Below are 14,980 nucleotides of genomic sequence, written 5' to 3'. Positions count from 1 at the left end.
CTCTATAGACATTCATTGACTTGGAATGAAAAATGAAGTAAAATAAAACAAATGTCATAAACACAACAACTGAAATATATTTTTTAAGTAAAGTAATGTGAATAAATTATGGTTAAGAAGTGATCAGCAGACATGAACAGTCACTACCATCATGGGACTTTAATTCATTATTGTATTCTGTGTTGTTACAGTATTCAACCCAAATAATCAAAACTGAAAACCGCGATTGTTTTTTTGAATAATCAAACAGAGACTTAACCCGACCTCGAAAAGCACTAATTGCTCAGAACTAGAAGCAAGATGAGTGTTTGGGAAAATTACGCAGATAATGTGTTATTGTGTAGCAGTGACTCTACATGCTAACAGCTAGCTAGCCTAAAACACAGCTTTTCAGATCCTCGTGTTGGACCGAATCGTAGTTTCTTGGTCATAATGACACATTGAAGATGTTATCTTTTTTTTTTTTTTTTTACCTGCAGGTTTGTGCCACATCTAGAACGGTGATGCAAACAGCCTTTGTCACTCAGTTGAGGCATGAACAAATATGATACGATACCTTAACTAGCGCCTCGTTCACAGGTTTGATGTTTTCCGTCAATGTTTTTGGTGGAGAAGTGGCAACTAACATTGGAGACGGGCGAAACTTCACAAATGAAGGATGGCGTAATCGGATTGACAACATGACAGCGAACAACTCCGCCTTGGGGGGTTCTGTCTGGCTCCACGACCACCGTGGCTGGTCCTGTCATCTCTCTTCATGCCACCAGCTGTGTGGGCCGTGTTGACATCCCATTGTGACAACACCCATGGTGTTTTGTCATCGCGGCTTCCTCAGCTTCCCGAGGAGAGACTGTGAGTGCACCGGACAGGTAAATGCAAAGCGCATGGTCCTCAAAGCTGCAAATTGACTAGCAGCCCGGAAAATTGAGAATGAGAGCGTGAACTTTGGGAGGATGACCAACTTTGGTGGATTTGTTTTGTGGCATGTTCCCTGAGTAGGTGGGATGTACGATTCATGTCTATCTGAGTACTGTTAAACCACAGCGCTATCACACCCTAGGATTCGTCTTATTGTGCCGTACACTAAGATAAATAAATAGGGAATTGGAAGAACTTGACATTTGTTTTCCGTTTCCATGAATATAACAGTGAAAGTCCTTTCCTGAGGTCTTCAAGAGCCCACGCAAGTAGTTTGTCGCAGATCGAAAAATGTCAATGTGCACAGAACTAAAAACTCACCCTTGTCTGAAGAGTTCTGTCTGAATACAGACACAGGGAAGCACTCTGACCTGACAGTCTGTCTGCAAGGCCAAAACCTGCACTGAGAGAAAAAGAGACAGAGTCCCAGAAGATGAAACAAGTTAAAAGCACTTTCCGAAATGTCAAGAGTTAGGTAAGTGCCTTGAAATACCTGTGGTAATGTGAATCTCTTCGGTCTGCATTTGGGTTCTTTCTTCTCTTCTCTGGCACTGGTCCGCCTCGTATGATCGCTTTCACTCCTGTGATTTATTAACTAGTGACAATGACAGTTCACGAGGGGCAGCTTACTGCAGAATCAGCTTTCACTTATACTGCTTCGAACTCTAGGTTTTGTTTTGTCTAGTTTGTCTTTTGTGGTCGTCTTCTGTATTCCGTTGTTGCTTTGCATTGTCTCAGCTTTTGCTTTATTATGTCTGCTGGTGTGAATTGGTCGAATGCCAGATGTTTACATATTACATTTAGGATAACATATTGCTTTTATATTAGAGGTCGACCGATTAATCAGTATGGCCGACTAGTTAGTGCCGATTTCATAACAATCGGTATCTGCATTTTTGGACACCGATTATGGCCGATTACATTGCACTCCACGAGGAGACTGCGTGGCAGGCTGACTACCTGTTACGTGAGTGCAGCAAGGAGCCAAGGTAAGGTGCTAGCTAGCATTAAAATTATCTTATAAAAAACAATCAATCTTAAAATAATCACTAGTTAACTACACATGGTAGCTTGTCCTATGTTGCATATAATCGATGCGGTGCCTGTTAATTTATCATCAAATCACAGCCTACTTCGCCAAACGAGTGATGATTTAACGAGCGCATTCGCGGAAAAAAAGCACTGTCATTGCACCAATGTGTACCTGACCATAAACATCAATGCCTTTCTTAAAATCAGTACACAATTATATATTTTTAAACCTGCATATTTAGTAAATATTGCCTACTAACATGAATTTCTTTTAACTAGGGAAATTGTGTCACTTCTCTTGCGTTCCGTGCAAGCAGTCAGGGTATATGCAGCAGATTGGGCTGCCTGGCTCGTTGCGAACTGTGTGTTTCATTTCTTCCTAACAAAGACCGTAATTATTTTGCCAGAATTGTACATAAATATGACATAACATTGAAGGTTGTGCAATGTAACTGCAATATTATGGAACGGTTCCGTATTTCACTGAAAGAATAAACGTTTTGTTTTCGAAATTATAGTTTCTGGATTTGACCATATCAATGACCTAAGGCTCATATTTCTGTGTGTTCTTATATTATAATTAAGTCTATGATTTGATAGAGCAGTCTGACTGAGCGGTGGTAGGAGCAGCAGGTTTGTAAGCATTCATTCAAACAGCACTTTCCTGCATTTGCCAGCAGCTCTTCGCTGTGCTTCAAGCATTCCGCTGTTTATGACTTCAAGCCTATCAACTCCCGAGATTAGGCTGGAAATACTATAGTACCTATAAGAACATCCAATAGTCAAAGGTATGGTATATGAAATACAAATGGCATAGAGAGAAATAGTCCTATAATTCCTATAATAACTACAACCTAAAACGTCTTACCTGTGAATATTGAAGACTCATGTTCAAAGGAACCACCAGCTTTCATATGTTCTCATGTTCTGAGCAAGGAACTTAAACATTAGCTTTTTTGCATGGCAAATATTGCACTTTTACTTTCTTCTCCAACACTTTGTTTTTGCATTATTTGAACCAAATTGAACATGTTTAATTATTTATTTGAGACTAAATTGATTTTAGTGATGTATTGCACCAGCCCTCATTCATATTAAGTTAAAATAAAAGTGTTCATTCAGTATTGTTGTAATAGTCATTATTACAAATATATATATAAAAATCGGCCAATTAAACGGTACCGTCTTTTTTTTGGTCCTCCAATAATCGGTATTGGTATCGGCATTAAACAATCATAATCGGTCGTTTCCTCTAGTGGATGGTATTGAAGGCATCTCCCTACTAGATGGTAATACGTGCTCACGTTGCCTCTAGTGGATAGTATTGAAGGCATCTCCCTACTAGATGGTAATACGTGCTCACGTTGCCTCTAGTGGATGGTATTGAAGGCATCTCCCTACTAGATGGTAATACGTGCTCACGTTGCCTCTAGTGGATGGTATTGAAGGCATCTCCCTACTAGATGGTAATACCTGCTCACGTTGCCTCTAGTGGATGGTATTGAAGGCATCTCCCTACTAGATGGTAATACGTGCTCACGTTGCCTCTAGTGGATGGTATTGAAGGCATCTCCCTACTAGATGGTAATACCTGCTCACGTTGCCTCTAGTGGATGGTATTGAAGGCATCTCCCTACTAGATGGTAATACGTGCTCACGTTGCCTCTAGTGGATGGTATTGAAGGCATCTCCCTACTAGATGGTAATACGTGCTCACGTTGCCTCTAGTGGATGGTATTGAAGGCATCTCCCTACTAGATGGTAATAAGTGCTCACGATGCCTCTAGTGGATGGTATTGAAGGCATCTCCCTACTAGATGGTAATACGTGCTCACGTTGCCTCTAGTGGATGGTATTGAAGGCATCTCCCTACTAGATGGTAATACGTGCTCACGTTGCCTCTAGTGAATGGTATTGAAGGCATCTCCCTACTAGATGGTAATACGTGCTCACGTTGCCTCTAGTGAATGGTATTGAATGCAGCTCCTGACATCCTGGGGACCTGAATAGAATATTGAAGTAATACAGTGCCTTGCGAAAGTATTCGGCCCCCTTGAACTTTGCGACCTTTTGCCACATTTCAGGCTTCAAACATAAAGATATAAAACTGTATTTTTTTGTGAAGAATCAACAACAAGTGGGACGACATTGGATATTTCAAACTTTTTTAACAAATCAAAAACTGAAAATTGGGCGTGCAAAATTATTCAGCCCCTTTACTTTCAGTGCAGCAAACTCTCTCCAGAAGTTCAGTGAGGATCTCTGAATGATCCAATGATGATAAATACAATCCACCTGTGTGTAATCAAGTCTCCGTATAAATGCACCTGCACTGTGATAGTCTCAGAGGTCCGTTAAAAGCGCAGAGAGCATCATGAAGAACAAGGAACACACCAGGCAGGTCCGAGATACTGTTGTGAAGAAGTTTAAAGCCGGATTTGGATACAAAAATATTTCCCAAGCTTTAAACATCCCAAGGAGCACTGTGCAAGCGATAATATTGAAATGGAAGGAGTATCAGACCATTGCAAATCTACCAAGACCTGGCCGCCCCTCTAAACTTTCAGCTCATACAAGGAGAAGACTGATCAGAGATGCAGCCAAGAGGCCCATGATCACTCTGGATGAACTGCAGAGATCTACAGCTGAGGTGGGAGACTCTGTCCATAGGACAACAATCAGTCGTATATTGCACAAATCTGGCCTTCATGGAAGAGTGGCAAGAAGAAAGCCATTTCTTAAAGATATCCATAAAAAGTGTTGTTTAAAGTTTGCCACAAGCCACCTGGGAGACACACCAAACATGTGGAAGAAGGTGCTCTGGTCAGATGAAACCAAAATTGAACTTTTTGGCAACAATGCAAAACGTTATGTTTGGCGTAAAAGCAACACAGCTCATCACCCTGAACACACCATCCCCACTGTCAAACATGGTGGTGGCAGCATCATGGTTTGGGCCTGCTATTCTTCAGCAGGGACAGGGAAGATGGTTAAAATTGATGGGAAGATGGATGGAGCCAAATACAGGACCATTCTGGAAGAAAACCTGATGGAGTCTGCAAAAGACCTGAGACTGGGACGGAGATTTGTCTTCCAACAAGACAATGATCCAAAACATAAAGCAAAATCTACAATGGAATGGTTCAAAAATAAACATATCCAGGTGTTAGAATGGCCAAGTCAAAGTCCAGACCTGAATCCAATCGAGAATCTGTGGAAAGAACTGAAAACTGCTGTTCACAAATGCTCTCCATCCAACCTCACTGAGCTCGAGCTGTTTTGCAAGGAGGAATGGGAAAAAATGTCAGTCTCTCGATGTGCAAAACTGATAGAGACATACCCCAAGCGACTTACAGCTGTAATCGCAGCAAAAGGTGGTGCTACAAAGTATTAACTTAAGGGGGCTGAATAATTTTGCACGCCCAATTTTTCAGTTTTTGATTTGTTAAAAAAGTTTGAAATATCCAATAAATGTCGTTCCACTTCATGATTGTGTCCCACTTGTTGTTGATTCTTCACAAAAAAATACAGTTTTATATCTTTATGTTTGAAGCCTGAAATGTGGCAAAAGGTCGCAAAGTTCAAGGGGGCCGAATACTTTCGCAAGGCACTGTATCTGGTGTGATCTCGCTGATACTCTACACTGCTTGCATTAACATATTGTTTCAGCATGCTTTCCAAATGCTGTCCATTTTCCTTTCTAAGCCGTTTGTTTTATGGTACGCTCTTGAAATAGCCTTAGTAGAGAGGAGAGAACAGATTAACTCTGGAGAGGCATGCCTCATCATCCACGCCTGTCACCAGCCCTCATTCACAAACACTATATCTGCAAATCCAATAATGTCACGAGGGACATCGCTCATGTTTCTCTCCTATCTCGCCCCCTCTCTCTCTCTCTCTCTTTCTCCCTGTCCATCTCTCGCGCTCTCTCGCTCGCTCTCTCTCTCCCTGTCCCTTTTGCTCTCTCTCCCTGTCCCTTTTGCTCTCTCTCTCTCTTCCTCTGTCTCTCTCCCTCTCTTATATGAAGGACCCGGATTACAGTGAGTGCCATAGAGAGATGACACACTAATTCTTTTTTGTTTTTGCGTCCACTTTTGTCTCAGTACAGTAGCTCCATCTCACCGTTATGTGTTTGACTCTGATCTGTCACATTGGTGCTGTGAGGGAGTTGGAGCCATCGTAATCCAATTTGATCATTGTTGTGCTGGTGGCAGCGGTGGGATATTTTGGGTGAATTCCAACTAGCCCTTGTTAAATGCCCGCCATGCCCAATCTGTGACACATGCCAATTCTGTAACACCATCATTGACTTAAATAAGCCAGTGTTTCCACATTGCCTTTGTGAAAGAAACACTTGAATTATTAACCATTCTATCGATGCCTAAGTACAGAAGGTGAACGTTACATGTGAAGTTACAATTCATGAATGTCAGATATGCATTCTCCAACGTCTTTTTCTATGGGCACAAGCCCTGTTCATGACACAAACAGTTCACACCCCTCTTGTTTTGCATATTCAATGCTTATTTCCTGAAATGGTATACATGCTCGCTGCAAACATGTACATTTTGAAATAGCGTGGAGGATTTATGTGCTGTTTTAAAGCTAATTCCCTACAATGAATGTCTTATGTGATTTTGTCTGATATCTGAGTGACTCAAACTTTACAACAAAATCAAAACACTAGATGACATGGGATAAATAAATAGATAGCTCTCTCTACAATGACCTCTGATGCACTACCCAATTTTGAAATTGCACCTTTTACTATTACAACATTCAAGAGTACTGTAAGTTGAAAGTTCCTTTTTCATTTGGTCATCTCCCCTAGTTTGGGAACCACTGGCATACATTATCATAGATTACTTTATAACAGCTATCTAGCCTATGCATAATAATCTGCCAGGGGCAATAGAGTTAGGGCCCTTGGGACCTTCTCCCACTTTCTGACACTTCGACCTTGGTGCCTCGCTGACCCTCAAGTTGTGGAGTTTACACTTTGACCCTAGGCGTTGAAATTCACACCTCATTAGCGGAGCATAACCGTGAGGCTACAGTTGGCCGGCGCCGACGTGCTTGGACTCACTCTGACTCGCTCTACCTGCTGTCCTTCAAAAAGGGCACGCCGCTCGAGGTATTCAAGTTATCTTATCCATGCTGCTCCATTGAAAAAAATGTATCTCCACTGCCTGCCACAGAAAAAGACCAGAGGTTATTCCCTAATGCCTAAATCCTTATCGAAGTCGGTGGCAAGTGAATAAAAAATTAAAACTTGGAAGAGCTGGGCTGTATCTCCCCTTAAGCCAAATTAATACTTTGAGTGGTGTGTCAATCAGCGGGTCTAGCCTCCACGGTGACAAGAGCCGATAGAAGCCAGGCCTCAGGGCACTTGAATGCCAGCCGAGCTGGCTGCAGGGCTCTGTCTCACAACCTTGTCAAGGTCTAGGCTCTGTATGAACACTCCAAGCAGCTCAAATAGTCTAAACCCTGGCCCCAGCTTTGCTTTAGCGAGTCTCACGTTTAGGGGTAGTGACATCTTGGTCTTAGAGGTCTTAAAGGCAAACTCCTCAACCCTTGCTGTCTCCACCCTTAAGCTCTCACGCCATAGCTTCAAATCAAATCAAATCAAATGTATTTATATAGCCCTTCGTACATCAGCTGATATCTCAAAGTGCTGTACAGAAACCCAGCCTAAAACCCCAAACAGCAAGCAATGCAGGTGTCTGCATTGAGCTTGAGAAACATCTCTTTGTTTTAGCCGCCAGACCTTCTGTCAAGTCTCCTCGTCCAGCTACAATAGCAGGTGCACAACGCAGGTGCACATAATCCTCTTACAGAGGGCTCCTGGATGACAGATCCAGGAGGACAAAGCTTCATTTATTGCAGGAAAGGTCTTCGGCCATGAAAGAATTTCTGGTATGCTACGAGGGAGAGGGGAGACAGAAAGAGAGGGAAGGAACCGGGCAGACCTGGGTTTTGTTGTGCTTGCGTGTCTGTGCCACCGGCGTCCCGGAGAGAGTGACACATTTCCCAGAAGCGTCTGGCGACTGATCTGTGTGATAGATCGTGGCTGGAAGTCAAGGAGTGATGGGTGTGGAAAGACGATACTTCAACGCTACTGCAATATTGCTGAGTCGTTGTAGCGATGTTGTCGAAGCGTAGTACTTGCTGCCTTTATGTTTAGCTCACGTCTGACACAACAGGAACTCCTCACTAACAGGACCAGGTTTATGACACACATACAGTACTGTAGGCACTGTAGGTGAAAGCTGTTAACTGCCTGATTGAGTAAATTCAATCTTTGCCTTTACGCATACAATTTCACTCTTCAGAAGATCTGTCGGGCAAACGCAGGGAAAAACACTGACTTTGCATAATTAAAGCAAACTTGGAACTAACTAGCGTGTGTTTTCGTGTGCGAGCCTGAGCGTGGTCCTTTCAGAATATAATGAGAGATTTGTTCTCATCCTCCTTCTCTGTGTGAAGTGGCATGTCATGCACTCACTTCACTTGCTGGTGAGTCAATGACCAAAAGCCCCCTCTTTTGCCTCACCTGTGGAATGTTTTTGCATAATGAATAAAGATTATAAAAAAATAAACAAATGATGTTTCTATGTCAAACGGTTTTTGTTATATTTCAATCTTCTGTGATGTATATGAAGTGTAATGTTGGGATGCAAACTCAAAATTGAAAACATTTCAACTGTATATCTGCCATGGTATGGGTGCCTTCTTTTTTGTTGTTGTTGCCCATAACCATGTGTGTGAGGCGTATACTTGTGTTTCAAAGTAGATTTGTTTAAGACTACCAAGAAACAGTCTAAAAACCAACTTCTCATTTAGAAAACACCCTATGTGGCATCAATATGAATCAGAAACATTTATTCTACTGTGTCGTGACATGACTATCGATTAATGTGATGACGGTTATTTTATCAAATCAATTAACTATGTTTAATTATTATGTGAATAAATTAATCATGTAACACCAACTCATTATCAATCTTGGGGCACCATGGAAAAAGTTTGTTTAATGAGTTACCGTTTCACGAATTAACTCGATAATATATTGTTTTATATCGTTATCATACCATCATCCATTAATAATTATTACCTCGTATCAGTCTCATTCTGAACGTCGTTGACTTCAAATCTGCACGAACCCTAGTCTAAGTTATGATTATTCAGGGGACAGCTGGAACCGATTTACACACCCGGCATGTTTTGGTCTAATGTAAATGTTGTTAGCGGTCATTTTATGCACTTGCCTTGGAGGGAGGATACTTCACGTTGCCACAATGTCTGTGCTCACGTGGGCGTAGTTACTGACTTGACAAATGTTTCTTAGGAAAAACAATTATCTCATTTAGAAGGCTAAAATAACATTTCATCTTCTCACAAATAGTCTCATATTTAATCATATAAAGTCCACAAGATTGAGATGTAAATCTGATAACTGGGATGTACGTATACATTGGTAGAGTTACTGTTATTTACCGTCCTTAATGATATCACAAAACAACAACTGATTTGACATGATTATTGTTTGGAGTCCCACCAGCCATTTCCCACACTATTTATGATATAAATATTGTTTCAATGTCCAACCTTCTGTTGTTAAAGTACTGCAAAGTATCTCTCTGTTTTAGTACCCATACTGCAAAGGGCCAGAGAGAGAAAGTTTGCGACTGGTCGTTAAAGTCATCAACCAGCCCAATTTCCACCCCTTCCTCTCTGGTGGGAGAGGGGGGGGGGGGTGCACTCTTTGATCCTCACCCAGAAGGGAAAGTCATGACAACTGTCAAAACTGACTACCAAGTGTAAATAGGATCATTTTGGTTATAAAGTCAGTCTTGTCCAAAATGTATTTTCGTGAGACTTGTGGTAGTCATGACTGCATCACAATGTAAATGAAGGTTGGGTTGGTTTCAATCCTGTCCACATGCCCAGAGCTGGCAGCACACAAGTAATTATGAATTCAGAGTGCAGATGCACGCCGGGGATGGAAGACGAAGCGAGACACCACACTTGCCGATTATTTTGTAAAATGTTATGGTTAAATGAAAGTTAATAAATGAAGTTGACCAGACCCAGCTGCTATTACACTGGTGTCTATGGGAGACACACCCAATTAAGCAGACTGGAACGTAATAAAATTTTTTCAATAGCTAACGGCCTGAGTGAACTATCTTCATTTATCCACCATCTTTGCTGCATGCGACCCAATCGTAATGTCTGTGGTAAATTTGGGTTGACTTTGGATATCCGTATGGGGCTAGTTAGGGACCATCAGTAAATTACACAATGTACATGGGAGAATATGCTAAACTTTCAATAGCTCCAAATGTCAATGACTTTAAAACCTAAAAACAACTATAAATTGTAGAAATTCATATACAAATAAACTAAAAGGTGTGCAACATGAAAATATTGTCTCATTTACATTGTGTAATTGATTGATGGTCCTTAACTAAGAAACAAACAAAGAAAGATACACACTGACATTGACACACTGACATACACACACTGACATACACACTTACACAAGCATATGCAGATTCAAAGGCATTGTTTTTCTCTCACCATAAGCACCTAGTTGTCAAAGTAGTAGCCTTGAAGCAGTTTGCTGTGTTGTGAGGTATGCAAAATGGTATATGTAAATAAATTAGTCAAGCCTTTCTGGCTGAAAGAATGGAAACACAATTACCTGTCCGTCCATTCAGCCGCTTATTCAGTGACATTAACATAGTGTTTGTCTTGATGACTTTGATTGTGCTCATTGTGATAGGATAGAATAGTTTCTCATTTCCATGATCTTTGTTCTCTCTCTCTTGCTCTAGGAAACATCTTTGTGGTGAGCCTGGCCGTGGCCGACCTGGTGGTGGCCATCTACCCCTACCCTCTGGTCCTCACCTCCATCTTCCACAAAGGCTGGAACCTGGGCTATGTCCACTGCCAGATCAGCGGTTTTCTCATGGGCGTCAGCGTCATCGGCTCCATCTTCAACATCACCGGCATTGCCATCAACCGCTACTGTTATATATGTCACAGCCTTAAGTACGACAAGCTGTACAGCGACAAGAACTCAGTGTGTTACGTCCTACTCATCTGGGCGTTGACCATTGTGGCCATCGTGCCGAATCTCTTCGTGGGTTCGTTGCAGTATGACCCCAGGGTGTATTCATGTACGTTCGAGCAGTCTGCGAGTTCGGCGTACACCATTGCCGTGGTCTTCTTCCACTTCATCCTACCGATCATGATCGTCACTTACTGCTACCTGAGGATCTGGATCCTGGTCATTCAGGTTAGGCGACGTGTCAAACCGGACAATAGACCGAAACTGACGCCACACGATGTGAGGAACTTCGTGACTATGTTCGTGGTGTTTGTGCTGTTCGCCGTGTGCTGGGCGCCGCTCAACTTCATTGGGCTGGCAGTGGCCATCAACCCAGAGGTGGTGGTGCCTCTCATCCCCGAGTGGCTCTTCGTGGCGAGCTACTTCATGGCCTACTTCAACAGCTGCCTTAATGCCATCGTATATGGGGTGCTCAACCAGAACTTCCGGCGCGAGTACAAGCGCATTGTGGTGTCGGTCTGCACGGCGCGAATCTTCTTTCACGGCAGCTCCAACGACGCGGCCGAGCGGCTCAAGAGCAAGCCGTCGCCGCTCATCACCAACAACAACCAGGTCAAGTTGGAGTTGGTGTGAGAGGACCAGCTGGTCCCAGTGAGCTCCCTACCCCTCCCCCATGGTGCGAACCCATCGATGTCTATACATCTGTAAGGTGGAAGGAAGCAATATGGCGGAAGCTCAAGCTGCCCCATTTCGCTTCTTGTACCTATCCAGTACACTGCAGATCTACAAACATTGGAGGAGTTAAGGAGCCCAGGGGAAGGGGTAGGGAGCGATTTGGGACCGGGTGATACTAACACACACGCATGAACAAAGGGGGAGGGAGGCTTAAGGGAACCAACGTGACATAAAATAGCAAGATTAGTAATCCAAGTGAACGGAGAACAATTACCAAATACAAAAACAAAACTTTCTGAACCGTCCGTGATTTGTGCTATCTTCACCTCTATACAGTCAAAGCGAAACGGGGAAAATGTATCTTTTGTCTTTTGCAAAAAGCACTTTTGTTCGTTTTTTTGGTACTTAATTAAAAAAGTGATAATGTACTTTTGTTTTCATGTTTACAGTGATGATAACAGTGACTCTATGTATGACATATTATATGTTTTTATTTTATATGAAGTATATGTTATATAGATGTACGAGAATATATATCAGGTTCATTTCACCAACATCAATAATCTGATTAAATAAAATGCCTAGGGTTGCAAAATTCCTGGAACTTCTCAAAAATTAACAGGTTTTTCAGAAATCCCAGTTGGAATATTCCCAGAATCAGGAGGGAATAAGCAGCATTCAAGATGAATAGAAAATCTTCATTTTGCAAACCTACAAATGACAAATATATCATACCGTGAAAGCCAGAAAAATTCTGCAATGTCTGGTCACAAACATGACCAAAAGCGCTTGTTAAAGATTTGACCGATGTTAATGATCAGTTTTGTTGGGTTGTGACACTGTTACACTCCTTCCTTTAGAGGAGGAAGCAATATGTTTGGATTGCTGCTGTTTCACGATGCCCTGCAAAACTGTTCCCATCATTCGGTGGAATATGTTTGTAAGTATGGGATTTCTTTCTTTCTCACTCACTTCGTCTCTCTCTCTCTCTCTCTCTCTCTCTCTCTGAGCTCCTTGTATGCATGGATCTGAAGAATCTTTAATATGCTAAATAAAGGATCAGATGCAGATGTGTGCAACTATTTCAGTACAGCACAACAACACACAATCACACACATATTGCAGTCCGGTTTGTTCAAATCCAATGTAATCTTTTTGTTGTTGTTGATATTTTCTTGGAAAATTCATGCATGTTATATCGATACATAATGAAGTATACTTAGTAAAGACATTTGGGTAAAATGGATTACCTTGCTATTAGCCAGTAGATTTTCACAGCTCAGCAGCTTCCTTAGGACTTATTTGAAGAAAGCGTTTGTCCAACGGCACTCGCTAAGACAAATACACTTTCAAACCCACTGATTACACTTTAATTGCCATTCGAAAACAAACCAATCTGTCTCAGGCTGGGGCCGTATCGATGTGCAACGTTAATTGATGTCCCCCAACTTGGCTGAGGTCCTGGCTCCACAACCCTATTCTTTGGCCCAGAAACCAGAGATCGACATTGATGGCGGTGCTACAAATCTGCCCAGGTAATATGTGATTCGACCTGGCCCATGCTAAGGCTCAATCACTAACAGTAGCTGTAAACCAACTAAATATATATCCTAGCTGGAATTGTAAAACTTATTATGGTGAAATGGACTATATCAGTTTGGATTCCAGGCTACTAGAAACCAGTACTGAAAGAAGACTGTATTCGTTATCTCTCATGGCAAAAGTACATTCGTTTAACACTGCTAATGATACAGTTTGATAGCTTTCAGGTATTCTAGCTCTAACAAACCAGATTTTCCATCAAACATTTGAACATACTTCCTTGGAACGGGACTCTAGAACAACTAGCTGGAAACAGTGTTTGATTTGGGATGAAAGAAGTGCAGGAGCTGTCTTCTTCAAATGCGGTCTATTCGACTAGGTCACCAATTCACAAATGCTTTAAAGCTATAGAAACCTCTGATTATTCACAGTTAAGGGTTCATACACATTTTTCACAACATCTCCATTACTTTTAACCACATTTCCATGACTTATTATAGCCTTCATTAAAAAGTAAAGCATTATTGACACTGGAAAGCTGCTGTCTGATCCCATGTAGGTCTACCATCTCCTGCCATTGTTCCCTTGATCAAGGCACGTAAAACCCTCCACAAAGTAGAACTGCACTGTTAGTCACATGCTGTCAATATGTGGTCAACCCTCCATCTGGAGAGCTCGCTTTTGGCTTTTGATCCAGTCCTGAAACACCCGAGGCTGCTAGCAAGGTCATGTTGAGCAGCTGATGTTTAGGCTACAATTCGGTTAGACCAGTGCTGGAACAAAAGCCTGTAGACCCAGTAGCTATCCTGGAGGATGGTTGCCACCCTTGATATAAAATATTGCAACATTGCAATCAACTCCTTTTGTCTTTCTAAAATAATCCCCTCATTCAATGAATCAGAGATCAAATGGACAAGGCAGATTACTTTAAAAGCGAGGTATCTAGATAGACATGTTTAAATATCAGTCTCAAATATTTGTGTTTGAGTGGAGATCTATGCACAGCAAGGTATTTGTCAATTAGGCTATTCTCAGAATATTTTTGGACGTTGTCGCAATTACATGGCTGCTGTTTAATAGAGTGGAATCCCAGCGTTCCAACGGACCCCGATTTATTAAGGCTGTCTACAGTGCCGGTGGAAAAGAAACAACGACATGAATGTTTAGTTAGCGATTGTTAACTAGAGCGAGAGCTACTGCAAGTTATGTTTTGAATTGGCTATCTAGTTAGTCTGTTGTCTGTCATTATGTTATACCTGCCGCTAAAATGTTGAGCTCTCTCTCCTGGGGCAACGGGCCATTCGCACCAGCACACACAGACACACACTGAAGGGTCATTATGTTAATAGAATGACGTGTCAATTTGTTGTGATTGATCATCTTTAAAAGTGTGCCTTCATGAATTACATTAACAAAAACGATTAAACACATTTTCTATGACTTTTCATGACCTTACACACCCTCGTTGGCAACTTGGAACAGCGCACCATGTGCATTCAGGATGGTGCATTTTCAGTCTGTGCAATCTCGAACATCCTGCTGTCACGCACAGATTTATAGACGAGTAGCAAATAAACTTGAATAAAGCGGATTCGTGAAATCAAAGCCCACTTTCAGTATTCAATGCAGATCCCATCCTCATTCCGCTTTGATCAATCTTTTCTGCATGTCAATCTGGGCCGGCTATGGGCTACTTTGTTTCATAGTGAGCAGTATTGCCTTTGTATAAAGACCAAT

General features: G+C 41.9%; 1 protein-coding gene across 1 annotated transcript in view; it reads left to right on the top strand.

Annotated features, from left to right (window-relative positions):
• The window catches only part of LOC109901128 (melatonin receptor type 1A-A), a 60,044-nt gene extending 47,192 nt beyond the window's left edge, over nucleotides 1-12,852 (top strand). The window contains exon 2 of the mRNA XM_020497169.2: nucleotides 10,791-12,852. Within this exon, the coding sequence (XP_020352758.1) occupies nucleotides 10,791-11,659 (869 nt within the window). The 3' untranslated portion in view covers nucleotides 11,660-12,852. The remainder of the gene's footprint in view (nucleotides 1-10,790) is intronic.
• The last annotated feature ends 2,128 nt before the right edge of the window (nucleotides 12,853-14,980 follow it).

Source organism: Oncorhynchus kisutch, linkage group LG12 (genome assembly GCF_002021735.2).
Source record: "Oncorhynchus kisutch isolate 150728-3 linkage group LG12, Okis_V2, whole genome shotgun sequence".
In the NCBI taxonomy this organism is placed as follows: Eukaryota; Metazoa; Chordata; class Actinopteri; order Salmoniformes; family Salmonidae; genus Oncorhynchus; species Oncorhynchus kisutch.
Note: the sequence above shows the minus strand (reverse complement) of the source record. Positions and strands in the feature narration are given on the sequence as shown.